Source organism: Myiozetetes cayanensis, unplaced genomic scaffold (genome assembly GCF_022539395.1).
Source record: "Myiozetetes cayanensis isolate MyiCay16 unplaced genomic scaffold, myiCay2020 scf20-37, whole genome shotgun sequence".
Lineage (NCBI taxonomy): Eukaryota > Metazoa > Chordata > Aves > Passeriformes > Tyrannidae > Myiozetetes > Myiozetetes cayanensis.
In genome coordinates this window covers 13377810-13393630 of record NW_026087412.1, presented here as the reverse complement: position 1 = coordinate 13393630, position 15821 = coordinate 13377810, and the positions used below count along the sequence as shown (strand labels likewise).

Here is a 15821-nt window from a genome sequence, read left to right as displayed (position 1 = left end):
GAAACAAACCCCACTGGCCTGATCAAATACATGGACACTGGATCCTGAAACAGTAACCCCTAAAAATAACCCAGGGGTCATTGTGAAACTCAGCAAGTGCTTTCAGTGCAGTGCTGAGATAGAAATCAGTGACTGCAGCACTTTGAGTGAGACCCAGGTGTAATAAGGGGTGTTACGTGCCATGCAGACTGTTGGACCATCCATCTGCACATCTGTGTACACAGCTATACGTCCATGTAAGGCTGGGCTGTGCATCTGTGTATACACCTGGATCCACGTTCAGTCTCCCTGTTAACCCCCTGGAGACCTTCCTCCTGTGACCATACCCCAGCCCTTTCTGTGCCCAGGGTCAGAGACAGTTGCCTGGCCTGTGCTGTGGCTGCACAGTGGATCAGGCCCTGCAAATTCTGTCCTAGGTGTGTTTGTGAGGTTTATTTTTGGCCACTCCAAGCGCACACAGGGAGTTGGGGATGCTGAGCAGCTTTGCCTTAACTTCATACTTGTGTTTGGGAAGTGAACATGTTAATAAGTAAAAAAGGGATTTGCTCCTCAATACTCTGCTGTCACCCTTGAAAATCACCTGGCTTTAAAATACTGAATGCACTTAGACAATTATTTTATGTGCATTTTGGTACTTTGCTATTTCAAGAACTCTGTAACTGCTGAAGCTGGGAGAAAGCAGAGCAATCCATTGCTCTGTCAGGATGTGAATTACATCTTCAGATATTCCCTGAGGTATTCTCCTTGCCTAAAGTAAAGTTGAGTCAACTTTGGGGATAATTGTAAGGCCACAGGCTTTCCCCTCTGTGTGTGCATGCCCTGTCCTCCTCTTTGCCATGTGTCCACACTGCTGGGGATCCCATGCTCTGCTCTGAAAGGGTGGCAGTGAAATCAGTGGGGGATACATGGATATTGCCACTGTCTGTGGCAATTTTGGAAAGGAAACTGAAAACAGGTTTAATTGGCAAGTCTTTCACAGGGCGCAGCGTTCTTGCAGCAGCTTTTGGGCAATACAGGTGTGATTCATTCTCTGCCTTCCTGGCTTGGCCTCGCTTTGATAAAGCTGCAGATCTCACATGTTTGTATCCTTTACACCCAGAGCTCCTGCTCACAGAGGCAGCTCTGTAGGTGGACAGGAAGGAAGTTGAGTGATGTTGGCTCAGTGAAGAGATGCTGCAAAAAGAGTTTCTAGTTCAGAGGCTCTGAAATTTGCCCTTGAAGGCACAGAAAGGAGGCTCTTGAGTTGTGTGAAATAGATTGTGTTTGGTCACGCCAGAGCGGTGGCTCTGTCTTTGTCAGCTGGTCTCTGATTAGAGCATCTCTAAGACCTAGTGATCCTCAGGGGTAAATGCTCGAGCTCTCTGCATTGCACCAAGGGAGTGTTTCAGGTATGAGAAATCTGCTTTGCTTTCTGACCTCCCTGTGAAGACAAGTTTGCCCATTTTGTGTGCAAGACCTTTCAGTGTCCTGTAGCAGATTTACCCTCACCAAGTGCAGGCAGGAGTTCCCCCAATACTCTCACTATTCCCATCTTATAGGAAGTCAGAACAGTTGTATTTGGCCACCCCTGTGGCTCAGGGTGGAGGGAAGGAAGGAATTATGTCCCTCTCATGCACAGCACAGCGTTAGTGCACACAGGACCATGGTGCACGTACGAAGGGCATGTCTGTACAGGCTGGGTCATGAATTCCCAGACTTTTGGGGGCCTGTGGTATTTGCTGAAACCCAACCTTCATCCACCTACAGCTGAGCCCTCCCTTTCTGTCGTTCCGGCTCAGCTGAGCAGGGCGCTCCTGGCAGCCGGCCCAGCGAGCCGGCAGCTGGTCTGCAGCTCCTTTTAGATGAGATTCTCCTCTCCCAACCTGATCCAGATCATCCCCCTCTCCCTTTTGTTGACCTATTTCCCCCCTGCCTCCCCCTGCCCCGTTGTGTATCTCTTGCAATGGTGAGCTTGGCTGTTAGTGCAGCTCCCTGCCCGGAGCAGCTGCAAGGAGCTGTGGGAATATCATGGAAATGCCATGCGAGGCAGCGCGTGTTTCGGACAACCAGTGCCTAATTTAGGTTGGGAGGGACCTTTGCAGGTTGTCTGGCTCAGCCACTGTGGCTGGGATAATTCAGGAAGCTCAGGGCCTTGTTTTGTTGAGTGCTGAATGTCTCGAAGGATGGAGGTCCCTTTGCCTCTGGTCCTGGCCTAGGACTTGGCCTCTCTCAGGGTAGAATCCTTGCATGTTAAAGGAAGAGTCCTTGCATGTTAAACTCATTCTGCATTTAAAATAAATGGACTGTGTTAACATTTTTTAGAGCACTGAGTTTTAATTCAGTTTTTCTCCTTTTTAAGTCATGTGTGCCTGCTGAATTAACTGACTGCTCTGTCGATCGTGGTGGGGGAAGAGGTTGGGACACTTGATTTACTTTTTTTGTCCCCTATGGGATCTGTGGCCCAGGACAATGCTGTGAGGGAATGGGATCTGTTGTCCCTGTCAGCACACATGCTTCCCACTGCTAGCTTGCAGTTGTGTGTGTGCTAGGAGAGGAAGAAATATGGGCTTGTAGTATAATTTAGATTGGAAAGTACCTGTGGAGGTATCTGAGTATCCGAGCTGATCTTCCTCCAATGAAATCTATTTTCTCAATTGTTTCTCTGATCATACACAGTGAAGTAGGTGCTCTGCCAGTCTGAAAGAGTTGTCCCTGTCCTACTGCCTGTGACCTAAACAGGAGGGGAAAACTGCAGGAGAGTGGGCAAGATGACAGCGAGTCACTCTGCTTGCTTTGGCATTTTGGTAACACAGCAGTTTTTATTTAAATACCATATCATTATTATTTATGTATGAAAACCACTCTTAGTTCAGGGTTGCTACCGGTTCTGTAATGTTCATGCTGTACTGGTATTGCTCTGTGCACTGTGTTGTGTTTCTAGAAAATGACTGCGTTTAAAAGAGAGGAGAAGCAGCAGTGAGAAACGGCCACTTGCTAATTTCTAAAGTGGTAGGTAGGTAGGACAGTGTGGTGTTTCAGCTTTGGGTGGGCAAGGAAGGCTGCCTGTGAGTCACGAGCTGGTTTTAGAGGGAGGTCAGTGGCTTTTGGTACTGCAGTCACTTAGCTGGTTGGACTGGATCCAGATCTCATTAAGATTTAATTCATAACTGGTTCTTAAGGAATCTGAATCTCGTAGTACTCTCAGCAAAAATCTTCACGGGAGGCAACTCTCGAACTTGTGCCTGCGGTCTCAGCAGCTGGCTCGAGGTCCTGTGGGCCTGAGGAATGTGCCGTGTCCTCCGAGTGCCGGGTCCCGGCTGACCGGTGCGGTCACGAGCCGTGACACCTGAGCCCTGGTGGGGCACTTTGGGAATCCATCCAGCGTGGGGCCTGGGTCCTCAGTCACAGCCTGGAGCCTCTCTCAGCATGGAGCGTGTCAGGGATGAGCTGGATTCCCTCCTGACTCTGATTTCTCCCCCTCCCAGGCCTGAGGACAAGCGCGGGACGATGTCGGAGGCGCGGCACGACAGCACGAGCAGTTTACAGCGGAAGAAGCCACCATGGCTGAAACTGGACATCCCGGTGCCAGCGCCCGTGTCAGTGCCAGAGGAGCCCCTCCAGCCTGTGCAGGTACAGAGGGTGGGGCAGGAGCTGGGAAGGAGTTGTGTTGGGAGCCTGTCTGTGCCTGGGTTCTCTGACAGTCCTGGCTGAGAGGGAGGGATCGTGTGATGGCAGGTCATGAGGCCACATAAGACAGGGCAGAGCCTTTGAGTGAATTTATGATCAGCAATTATCTCCCCTTGAGGGGGATGTGGGAGGGGTGAGGGTGGGTGGCTGATGTGCTCAGATCAGTAGATGTGAGTGTTTGGATGTGGGCATTGTGAAAACTGTCTTGGCTGGGGATATGGGAGTGAGGTATTCAAACAAGCATTTCTTAAGGGGACTGGGGGAGTGGAGGGCTCCTAGACTAACATGAGGGCCTGGAAGTGCTGCAGCTTGTGTTGAAATGAGCTGGGAATGAATCTGACTTATGAATAGCCAAAATAATGACAGGCTTTCATCAGTAACAGCAGAGAAAGAACAGTTACTGGCAACACGAAGCTGTTACCAGCATGAGGAACATAAGAAAACCATGTGGGATGAGAAATAAATAACATTGAAGAGTGCTGAAGCAGAGATGAGGTGATAGGTTAATAGAAACTGCAAAGCCTGAGAGTAAAGTGTCCTTATTTGTCCTGGGAATAGGAAAAATATCAGGAATTTCTGCTAAGGTATCAAAAAGTGATGTAGGGGCGAGACCTGGGTAAGATGAATGCTGGCTGCTCATGTGGCCTTGCTGCAGGAACAGAGACTTTGTGCCCCGAAGGCAGAGCTGGAGGGCTCTTGCTGCCCATCTCTGTGGGTGGGTGCAGGACTGGGTTCAGTCACTTATGTGGAAGAACAGTTTAGCCATCAGAGAAATGGAGGGTTACACAGCTTCCCTGGAGCAGGGCTGGGGACAGGCTTGGCTTAAGAGGGAACTTATATTGCACTTGGAATAGCAAGAACTGTCCTCTTCACCATTCTGTGATCCAGGGACTAAAGTGAGCTTCGGTTATGTGACAGCTTCTGGCAGATAAACCTGGGTCCTGGTCTCCCCTCGGAAGGAAAAAAATCAGGGGTCAGTTTGCAGGGATTAAAAGGGGAGTACAGGCTGTTAGCAGGGCAGGTTGAAAGCTTCTGAATGAATTATTTAAGGCTTTGATGGATGTTCCCTCATCTGAAATCTCTAAATCCAGTTGGGCAACTTCTGGAGAGACTCTGTACTGGAAGCTGGTGGAAGTGATGTTCTCTGAGGGTCCTGTGTGCACAGCCTAGGATAAGAGTGCATCCCGTGCTCCTTTGCCTTATAACCTGAGTATCTGTGCATGTTTTTACATAAACCAGCAAAATTGTTAACACTGGTGAAGAACATGAGCTTCCTGGGCTAGAGGGGCTGAAGTAGTCTTGAGGCAGAGAGTGTCTGAGCAGAGAAACAGTAGCTCAGAGCTTCGCTTTCCAGAGGGATAGACTGCTCAGCCTGCATTGTACAAATGGGAGATGGTGTCTCTGCCAAGCTGATAAAAAATTTAATCCAGAGCAGCCCTGGGGAGGCAGTGGTATGAGCTGAGAACAGCCTGCTGAGTTGTGTTATATTTGGTAGGTCACATTTAGCCAAGGCATGCCAGGAACTTTCAAACCTGAGTGTGCCCCAGACAATTAGGCTGTAAACAAAGCCAGTGTGCCTTTCCCAGCTTGCTTAGCCTGCAGCAGGCAGCAGCTACAGCACAGACAGACCCACCACAGCTCTCATGGGCTTTTAATGCAGATCCAGAGTCACCAAATAAGTCACCTGAGCAGCAAATCCCACTGACTGTGCTTGTGGACTGTGACCTTGTAGAGCGGCCCACGAGTGCGCGGTGTGGGTTCCCTCTGGCCAGACAAAAGCCAGGAGGGTGGATGCGTTGCAGGAGCTCATGTAATACCTATTGAACTGCTGAGTGTTCCCCAGCCTGGCTGGCCCCGTAGAGCATCCCTGAGATCACTGACTGCCTCCTGCTTCCCCCCCGGCAGCCGACGCGGCGCCAGGCGTTCCTGCGGAGCGTGAGCATGCCGGCCGACAACAGCCGCGTGCCGTCCCTGCCCCACGACGGGAGGAGACCGGTGCTACAACGACAGACCTCAATCACCCAGACCATCAAGAGGTGAGGCACTGCTTCAGGGCATCCTGCCTTCCACTGCCATCCTTCAGCTGCGGATTTACAGTGTTGCTCTTGCCCCCGTTGCCTGGCTCTCGGGTGGCACGGCTGCCACAGTGGGGTGAGGTTGGCTCTCTTGTTATCCATCATGAGCTTGTGGAAGGGTGGGTGCCAGTAGGTAGCCAGTGTGTCAGCCCAGTGGTGCTGTCTAGCCTGTCTTTAGTACGTGAGGAGACAGGTCCTGGGAGGAGGATGGTGGTGACCAGGACAGTGAGTGGTTCTTGCCGCTTACAGGCAGATTTTGGCTGCCTCCTGCCCCAGGGAAGTGGCTGTTCCTGAGTAAGAGGGTGCCTCAGGCCCTGATGTTTAGCTGTGACGGTATAATGTGGTGTGCTGGGCTTGCTTTGGTGCTGTGTCTGAGAGTACATGACTGCTGGGGGAGGCAGAAGCCCATCCTGAGCAGGCCAGGGCTCTCAGCAGCTTGGCTCCTACCAGAGCTCATTGGCAGGTCCTTGACATGGCTCTGAGAGGTGATGGAGAGAAGGCAGAGGTTGCTCTGGTCATCATTTGTCCCCACGACCCAGTGGTCTCCGAACCCAGCCAGAGAGCTGGATGCTCCTTCACTCCCCATGGCAAAGGCTTATCCCAGGTTTTCCAGAGGGAGTGGCTTTCCCAGCTGCTCTCCTGAGATGACTGGTTCGTATCTCTGGCCGTGTGTCAGGCCTGCCCTGGGTCCCAGGAGCATCCCTGGAGCTCCACAGGTCAGGGGTTCTTCCAGCCAGCCAGGCTTCGCCCACTCACAAGGGAGCAGCTTTCCAGCTCTGGGAGAGACTGATCTCCCACGCACTGTTTGCCTTTGCCTCAGATGTTCCCCAGCTGCCTTGATGGGGAAGCTCTCCCCCAGCAGCTCTTCCTGATCCTGCTGCTCGTGAGGTTGGGAGGGCTGAGCTGTGAAGCAGTGTCTGCTCTTTTCAGGGCCGTGGGCAGCTCCTGGGCCTGTCTGAGGCTGTCCTTGCACACCAAGACTGCCTCTTCCCTTGCCTCCCTGCCCTTGTCCTGCTCCCTGCCAGGACAGTTAGGCAAGAGCGTCTCAAGGGTGAGGGGATATCCTGGGAAGGAGCTGTGGAGGCACTGACAAGAAGCAATGGGTGGGAGGACCAGGGTACCCTCCCCTAAAGGTCCTCACAACGTGCAGCTTGTGTGTAGGGAGGGGATTGGGGAACTGTGAGACACCTCGGTGCTGGTGTGACAGATTTGCCCCCAGTGCTACTACACTGTGAGACAAACAAGACACACAGAGCTACAGTGAGAAGGAAGGAGTGCTGGACAGTGGTGGGGAAGCTCCCACACACTGAGGGAGATGCCAGTGGTGAGCAGACACATGTGACTGTTGCACCAGCAGACCCTGTGATGTGTCTTCCTTCCCAGGCTGGAAGTGCTGGGCTCAGGCTGGTGGCTGCCTGTGCCTAATGTATGTATTTTGTACCCTTGGAAGTACACACAGGGTGCCCCAGAAGAGCACAGACAGTTTTGGAAGACCTGGGGGGGTCACCTGTACTGGGGTGGGGTGTTCAGTGCTGTTTTGCAGCGCCCAGTTGTACATGGGAGTGATTCATGTGCCTGGGTGAAGGCATCCAACACCATTTCCAGTCTCCTGGGGTGTCCAAGGTGTCCACACGAGGCAGCAGATGTGGCATAGAAAGGCTTGTGCACCAGGGAAGACCCTGCCAGGGTCAGCCAGAATGGGCCCAGGGGCTGTTCCAGTGGCATCAGGCACCTGTATCTAAGCAGATCTGCTGACACCTCCATGGTTTCATACTCTGGTATCCAAAACCAACCAGTGGGATCTGTAGCTGGGTGTCTGGGCAGAAGAAGGCAGGGGGATTGCAGCATGCCTAGTATCTTCAAGGGCAACAGGAGACATATGTCAAGAGGTGCAGATGCACCAGGAGGATTCAGCAGCCTCCTGGGTTCAAAGATGCTGTTGTGTGGCTTGAGTTTGGTTGTTTCCCTCGGGTCGTGCTCTCAGCTGGAGGGCCCTGCCACGGGCAGTGCGGCACAGCCACTGCCAGTGGGGCTCTGGCAGGAGACAGGGAGGTGCTGGATGCAGGTGGCTGCTCCCCTCCACAGCCCTGCAGGCTCCTTGCCTTCAGCTCTCTTTTCTTTGCAGTAGACAGGTTCGGTTTCAGAGGAGTCAGACCCTGCCCGCTCGCGGGCCCCGGGTGGGCAGGAGTTCCCTGAGAAAGCGGCAGTCCCTGCCCCGATCGTTTTTCAGGTACTGGTGGCACTGAGTGTGAAACCCACCCCTGCATGTGTGTGCAAGGGCTGTTGTGAGCTGCACAGGCTCTGGCTGTTGCTGAGACCATGCTGAGACCGTGTTGGCTTCCCAGGAGGTCTGCGAGCAGGCGGAGTGAGAAAGTTCATGTGTGCTGCTAACAAAAACCAAGTGTCACTCCTACTAAACGTGTAGGCAGCTGTCAATAAGTAGCATGGACTAACAAGCTGTCCACCCGCCAGCCTCACTCCCTCCTGCCTTTCCTAACAAGCTGTCAACCTCCTGGTGTTCACCGAAGCTGGAATATCTCCCCAGGGCAGCCACAGCCTGGCCTGCCTTTGCTGGGCTATCAGTGCAACACGGGGCTGTGCATATGTTGGCCCCAAAGCCTTCTTGGGGCAGCAGGGGAAGGAGAGGAGGCAGCACTGAACAGATGCTGTCATGTTGTTGCAGATGGGGCTCAGAGCTGGTGAATGGAATAGAGTGTGTCCACTCTTACCCTGTTGACATCGTGGCTTTTTCTAGTTCCAAATGTGACTGCCTTCTTTTTGAGGTGGTCTTTGTTTACTTAGCACCAAAGGGATGAGCCATTCCAGGAGTCCAGGGCCCACTGACCACCAGCCTGAGTCTGGAGCTCAGTAAACTTTTAAATCAGACAAGACAATTAAGTAAACTTTTAAATCAGACAGACAATTCTTCATGTGATTTTGTGTGTGGCAGGTACTGGACTTAATGCCCAGGAGTCCATTCCTGTCCCACCTTCCTCACTGCTGCCCTTGGCCAGCTGCCATTGTGGCACTGTGACCACCTTTGGGAGTGTTTGTGTTTGGTCTTGAGCTTTCAGGGCTGGTCAGCTCAGTGCAATAGGACAGTGAGATCTGAGCTCTGATGTCAGTTGTTACAGAGCTCCAGGGAGTCTGTAGGACATGATGGGGCTCCCCAGCTGAACTGAGGCATTCGGCATCTCCCCAGGGTGCTCCAGGTGCCCTGAACTCTGCAGTCAGCTCTCCTGGACTATCTTGGCTATGATCAGAGGGCTCTTTGCCCTGGTCCTGCCCAGTAGTGTTGGTAGTTCAGTCGTGGTCCTCACAGGGCAAACAGCTCCAGTGGTGCTTGTCCTTCCAGGCAAGTGGGAGCGCAGCTTTGGAGGGCTCTGAGGCTGCTGGTGGTGCAATGGGCCATTGCTCATGTGGGCACGAATGACCCTCATGAGGCCCCATGTATGGGCTTGTCCCCCAGCATCACCTTGCTGTTGAAATGCTGGTTACAGCAGTCCATGGGAAGTTGTGTGAGTTGTCAGACTCTTTTGTGGCATGTGCTGTGCCAGTGAAATGCACAGCCAGAGCCTTACCTCTGTGCTGAGGCCTGGGGAGTCTTGTCAGCTGAGGTGCTGGCCCTGGGCCCTTCTGCTCTGAACAGAGACAATGATTGCTCTGATGAGATGTGGGAGCAGAGTGGTGCTCCAGGACATGTATCCCCATCTCTGAGGGCTGGCATTTGGAGATAGTGAGGTCAGGTGAATTCTAGCCACAGTCCACGTGACCTCATGCCTGCTGAAGGGTCTGTTCCGTATCTTTGAGGGAACAGAGAAGGCTGAGGGCAATGTGTGGTGTTTGCACCTGCAGGTTTTAGCTGGAAGGGCTGTGAGTTTCCAACTCACACTGTTTTGCAGGTGGCAGGTTGATGGTATTTTTGCTCACTAGGGTCTAAAACCACAGGACCAGTTTCCAGTCTTCAGTGTAGTGTCTCAGTTCCCCTGTGTGGCCTTAACTGTACATTTGTCCCAGCCTTTACTCCAGTGTGTTTTAATGCTCACTTTGTGATCTGTGAGGTCTTGCTCCTCAGCAGCTGGAAATCCTGCCCCTGAGCAGGGGGGCTGAGGCCAGGGCTTTGGGTTTGTCTTGGAAGGACTTCCAGGTTTCAACACCTGGGCCAGTCAGCTGTAGGCTGAGAGAGCTTGTCATCTCCTGAGGATGAATTAACTGTGGTGGGAAAGGTTTGGCAGGGTGTGATGACCTCCGTAGGTTTACGGTAGCAGTTGTCCTGCAGGATTTGAAGTAGGTTTTTAGTCTGATTTATCCTGATCCTTCTCTGCCTTTCTTGGGATTTTGCTTCTGATCCACTGCTCTTCTGTGACAGCAGCCAGTTGGCAGCAAACCTGCCTCATGGTTGCAAACCTGTGCTCCTGCTTCTGCACCCAGCAGCTTAGAACTGTGTGTGTGTGCCTTAGCAGAGATCAGGACCACAGCAAACATTTGCTGTTGATGTCACCTTTGAGGAGGATAGAAATCCTGCAGCATGAGATGGAGAAGTTAGGGATATCCTGGGAGTGTGTGTGAGTGTGTGGGGAGACTGGGAGAGAAGAGTGAATTCTGGAGAAGCTACAGAGCTATGAAACAGTACAGTCCCACAATGGGGACCTAGAGCTGGCCTGAAGATGGTAAGTGTTTGCAAAACATGGTTTTTAAAGTAAAAAAACCCCAAACCTTTCACCAAGTTATTTTCTGAATTTCTGTTCCATCTCTCTTTTCCTTTATTTTTAGAAAAACTCAGAACAAACTGTCCTTTACCCACAGTGAATCTCTCCTGGCATTTGTCTTCTGTCTTAAGAGACAAAATGCTGTTGATGGTTCTGGCCAGCATCTGTCCAGGTTGCTCAAACCAGCTGAGGACAAGCTGCAAGATGCTCATGGGGAAGAGCCTGTCGTTGAATTGGGGTGGGCTGGAAGTGACCACCAGGGGTTGTGTCTCTTCATGTGCACAGTCCAAGCAAGCATAAATGCTTCTGAGCACTTGTCTGCTGGCATCTTTCAGAGGCACAGCAGACTGGTTTGGGGTGAGCAAAGACAGCGACGCGACTCAGAAGTGGCAGAGGAAGAGCCTGCGGCACTGCAGCCTGCGCTACGGGAAGCTGAAACCTCAGGTCATCCGGGAGATGGACCTGCCCAGCCAGGACAATATTTCTCTAACCAGCACAGAGACTCCCCCTCCCCTCTATGTGGGACCCTGCCAGCTGGGCATGCAAAAGGTGAGTGCCCTGGGACAGAGGCAGGGCCCTGCTGGGTTCCCTGCGCTGCGGGAGCTGTGACCTGTCTGCGGGCTGAGCTCTGCCCAGACATGTCTGGGCTCCTTTCTCAGACGCTTCTCACGTCTCAGGTACGGTTTGGCAGAGTTCCCCCTCCAGCAGCCTCTCTGGTGTCGCTGGCTGAGATCCCTCAGCTGTGCCAGCAGGAGGCTGAGGGCTGTGTTTGTTATGCTGGGACTGTGGTGATTACACGTGTGCAGCGTGTCCAGGAGCTCTCAGCTCGGGCTTTTTGCTGCCATTTTGCTAGGACCAAATTCTGCTGTGCAGAGTGGTCTGTATCCTGGACCCAAATGTTCAGTAACAGGACACTTACCCTGAGCAGAACACAGGCCATAGCACAGCTACTGTCCTCGTAGAAACCTGGTTATGTTTTAGGACTTTAGAAAGTGTCTCTTGCATCAGTGATGCTACAGCTCTGCTCTTGGGTCCTCAGGAATGGTTTTGAGTGCCTGCAAAGGGCACCTGGTAGCCTCCCACTCACTGCCTTTAACTGTGACCCCAGTTGAGCACATCTGAACTAACCCACAGTGTCCCAGCCCTTCCCTTTGCTCCTCTCATCAACACTGATCACTGTGGTTGATGACTGTGCTTTAGTGAGCCCCACTGCAGCCTGGGCTAGTGGGAAGCAATTCCTGCCAAAGCAGGACCTGCAGCATGGCTGCAGCACTGAAACAGAGGAGAATATTATGCATTTTTCAGTCAGGTTTCACCTTTTGTCCTGTTTCCTGGCCAGCTGAAGAGTCTTGCAGTTGGTCTTCGGCCACAGAAATATTGTTGGGCTCTCTGTGGGCTACGTTAAATCAGAACACGGTGTCAGTGCATGTGTAAGCCCATCAAGCTTCCCGTTGAGTGTTCAGCTGTGGATTAAAAAGGCTCGTAAAACCTTAGGATAAAGCGTAGAGGTCATATGGAAACCACAGCTGTGATGATGTAAGGACAGAGGCAAGGTTTGTAGCTGAAGGCAATATTTTCGTTACGTTGATTCGTATGTTTGGAATAAGTGAGAGCTTTGGCCAGAGGAGTCCCAAAGAAGGGCTTGCAGCTCTTGGAAGCTTGCCTGCTCCATCCAGCTGTTAAACCTAATTAATGGAAGCAGATGTAAATATACAGTTAAGCTTCAACAGGATAACAGGATACTGTTTAAGTCCTGAGCTGTCCAGTCTCAGGAAGGAAACTAGCTGGAGAAGGAACCTGGCTGTTTTCAGGGATTTCTCAAACTCCTGTTTAGACAGCACATTCTCTGTCTGTAGAGCTCACTGGCACGGAGAGAGTGAAACCAAGAGCTCAGGAAGGGCTGAAGGAGGTTTGAGGTGTCCTGGATGACCATAGTCAATACCAACAAAAGAGAAAAAAAAAAGGGGAGAGGGAGAGCTTTGGGACTTAGGCTTGAGTCTTACAACTAGGCCTTAGCTTGCAATAGGCTATTCTGTATCTCCCTGTTGTAGAATTGCTTGTTGGTCCATCCAGCCTGGTTCTTGGTCAGTCCCAGGAGCCAGGCCCCTGTCACGGCCTCAAGATGTTTTCCTGGAGGGAGGAGGGCTGGGTAGGGAAGGGTCTGGGGACGAACGGACTGATGGGCTTCTCCCTGCAGATCATAGACCCCCTGGCCCGCGGCCGAGCGTTCCGCATGGCTGAGGACACCGACGGCTGCAGCATCCCCCACACGCCCATCACCCCCGGGGCCACGTCCCTCTGCTCCTTCACCAGCTCCCGCTCCGGCTTCAACCGCCTGCCCCGGCGCCGCAAGCGGGAGTCGGTGGCCAAGATGAGCTTCCGAGCGGCCGCGGCGCTGGTGAAGGTACGGCTGAGGGAAGGAGCTGCTGAGCAGGGAGGGTGGGGAGGGCCGTGGTGGAGGGGAGGAAGCCCGGCCACCTCCTGCTCTGTTGCAGCCACGTGTCCGGGAGGCAGGACTGGCAAGAAGCAGGGATGGTGGCTCGGTTTTTGCTTTCCCCTTTTGCTTTCCCTTTTTTTTGCCTGGGGCCTTTTTTTGCCAGCAGCCTCAGAGCATTCCAGCAGGTTCAGTTCAGTCTGCCTGGACCCTTGGGTGGTTGAACTGCTCCTGGTGAGCAGTCATGGACAAGCAGAAATACCCAAGGCTATTACTATACAAGTCTTTTTATCCTTCCATGTGTCTGCTTTCCTGGGCCCAGTGACCTTTTTGCTGTGCCCAGTACCACCCATCACTGGTTTGGTCAGTCATTGTGCACTGTGTGGTGGAGGAGCCTGGAGATGGGCACCGTGGACTGAGGAGCAGGGTCTCACCCATGAGTCTCACCAGGAAGGTGTCACACCTCAAGTCTGTTGCGCTCCACACACAACCATGAGGCAGCTCAGCGCCTGGGCTCCCTGTGCACTGGCTGGGGTGGCCCTGTGTGTGCCTGGCAGTGACCTGGTGCCCCTGTCTCTGGCTCAGGGCCGCTCCGTGAAGGACAGCACGCTCAGGAGGGCTCAGCGGCGCAGCTTCACCCCGGCCAGTTTCCTCGAGGAGGACACGGTGGATTTTCCGGATGAGCTCGACACTTCTTTCTTCGCTCGGGTGAGGGGCAGGTCTGGCCTGGTGCTGGCCCCAAAGGCAGGGCAAGACTCCAGTCCTGGCAGGACTGTGTGTTGAAGGCAGCAGCACCGCTTTCTGCCAGGGCTGGTGTCACAAATGGGGGTTGGCATCTTCTGATGGGACTTCTGTGTCTCTGCCCAGGAAGGAGTCCTTCATGAGGAGCTCTCTACTTACCCAGATGAAGTGTTTGAGTCGCCATCAGAAGCTGCAATCAAAGATGCTGAGGTGAAACCTCCAGATCAGACGGATCTCACAGGAGGTGCCTTGGACAAAAACGAGCTCGAAAGAAGCCACTTACTACTGTGAGTATCTTCCTGGAAGCTGCCAAAGCCTAATATGGGGTGACCAACCTGTTTGGAGTGGGACCTTCTGTGTAGAGGAGGCCATATGAGTGCTGTGGGTGCTTGTGCAGAGCTCAGAGCACTGCAGGGATGGGTTTTCTTTAAAACCAGCTCCCCAGGCGTGTGAAAGGTGACTCTGAGGCCACCTCTGCAGTCTCTCCAGCAACTTCCAGCCTCACTTAATGTGTTTCAGAGGTTGTATAATGCCTTGAGGAAACAAAAGACACTTTAAATCAGCTGTGAGGGTGCTGGGGGCCCAGCCTTTGGCTATGGAGAGCGTAGCAAAGACAAGAAGGCTGTTGCCATTGCAACAGTCACCAGTAACTGTTGTGTTGATCCAAGGAGCAGTGTGAAGCATTGCTGAGTGTCGAGCTGGGCTACATTCCTCACTTGAAACGAGAGAAAGGTGTGGCACTGATGCCGAGAGCCCTACAAATATGTGGGTGGTGCTGTACTGTATGCCTGGATTTTTTCCACCTGAGTAACTGGTACTGAGTAATTGCTCCGAGTGTCGTTTCCGAGTCAGCTCTGGCTTAGCTGGCAGCTCACCCCAGCACAGAGCTCTGCTGGGTGTGAACATGGAGCAGACAGGGAGGTCCTTGTTGTGGTTCTGCTGCTCACAGCCCATCTTGCTGTGTTGGCGCTTTCCCTTCAAGTGTTTCCAAGAACTTGGCTCAGTCTTAACATAAGGGGAAGCAGAGAATGGTGGGAGTTTGTTGTCACTCCTCTGAGACGGTTCCAGTCTTCTTGGCACCGCTTGGATCTCCTCAAATAGCTCTATTTATTGAGGAAAAGACGTTTCTTTCACACTTCAGAGGGCTGTTATCACAGTCACGGTCGGGTGTCCTTCACGTGGCCAGGTGTTTGTTTTGGCACAGGCTCCCAGCCCAGCACAGGAAATCCTGGGAAACAGCACCTGTGTAACACACAAACCACTTCAGCTCTGGGGGCAAGTGCAATCTGCACCTTCTGTGGGAGAAGGACACCCCAAGGGGAAGTTGGGGTGTTAAAATGCATCTTTCTGCAAGGTGCAATATATTGAAAAGAGCTGAAGTTTCCAGCAGTATTTTGGCTAAAGAGGTTCAGATCCTCCCTCATCCTGTTGCCTGCCCATTCTTCAGAGCTGTCATCCTCCCTCCAAGGTGCTCTGGTGATCTTTCAGCAAAAAGTTTGTTGTCTGGTTTCTCTCACCATTTCTGACAACCCCTGTCTGTGTGCAGAGTGGGACATTTAGGAAGCCAGAGGAGGTAAACTGGACTAGAGCACATGCCAGGGCCGTGCCTACTCCAGTGCCAGGCAGTGAGGATGGTGAAATGGGAGGTACTTGGGTTTTCTGGTCAGGGTTTGACTGCTGCAGACCTGAACCTCCACACTGCAGTTTAAGAGCAAGGAAATACAAAACTGTCTGGATATGATGGAGACTTACAAAGCAGATACTATTCACCAGTAACCTGTGCAACCTTCATCGGATCTGTTTTGGTAACAACATCTCCTTTTAGCTCAGGATGCTTGGGATTTTTATGGTGGTGTTGAAGCCTGGGTTTGTTGTTCTTAAAAACGCACACATTGGTACAAATAAAGGGGGGAATAGACTGTGGGAGGTAACAGCTTACAGCATGTGACAGTGCCACTTTCCTGGTCTGGGAAGCTGCTTGGATTCTCCTCTGCCTGATTTGGTGGGCACAGGAGGTTTTACCTGCCAGTCCAATCCCACTGCAGTGCTTTAAAGGTGGGGATTTCCACTCCAGGCTAAACTCCACTTCCATTTCACAGCAGACAGCAGAGTAAGAGGAATGAAGTAGAGGAGGAAATTGGTGTGACTGAGACTGCAGATGTGCCTGCTACTGAAACACTTTAAAGCCTTGAGAGC

General features: G+C 52.5%; 1 protein-coding gene across 4 annotated transcripts in view; it reads left to right on the top strand.

The window, feature by feature from the left end:
* Positions 1–15821, top strand: part of RHBDF1 (rhomboid 5 homolog 1) — a 34569-nt gene that overhangs the window by 11001 nt on the left and 7747 nt on the right. For 2 of the 4 annotated variants that reach the window (XM_050317215.1, XM_050317217.1), the window contains exons 2-8: positions 3465–3609; positions 5572–5702; positions 7867–7971; positions 10786–10999; positions 12648–12854; positions 13470–13592; positions 13752–13912. In XM_050317215.1, the coding sequence (XP_050173172.1) occupies positions 3487–3609; positions 5572–5702; positions 7867–7971; positions 10786–10999; positions 12648–12854; positions 13470–13592; positions 13752–13912 (1064 nt within the window). In that variant the 5' untranslated portion in view covers positions 3465–3486. Of the gene's footprint in view, positions 1–3421; positions 3610–5571; positions 5703–7866; positions 7972–10785; positions 11000–12647; positions 12855–13469; positions 13593–13751; positions 13913–15821 lie in introns of those variants that run through there. The other 2 variants (XM_050317214.1, XM_050317216.1) reach the window with 2 other exon arrangements.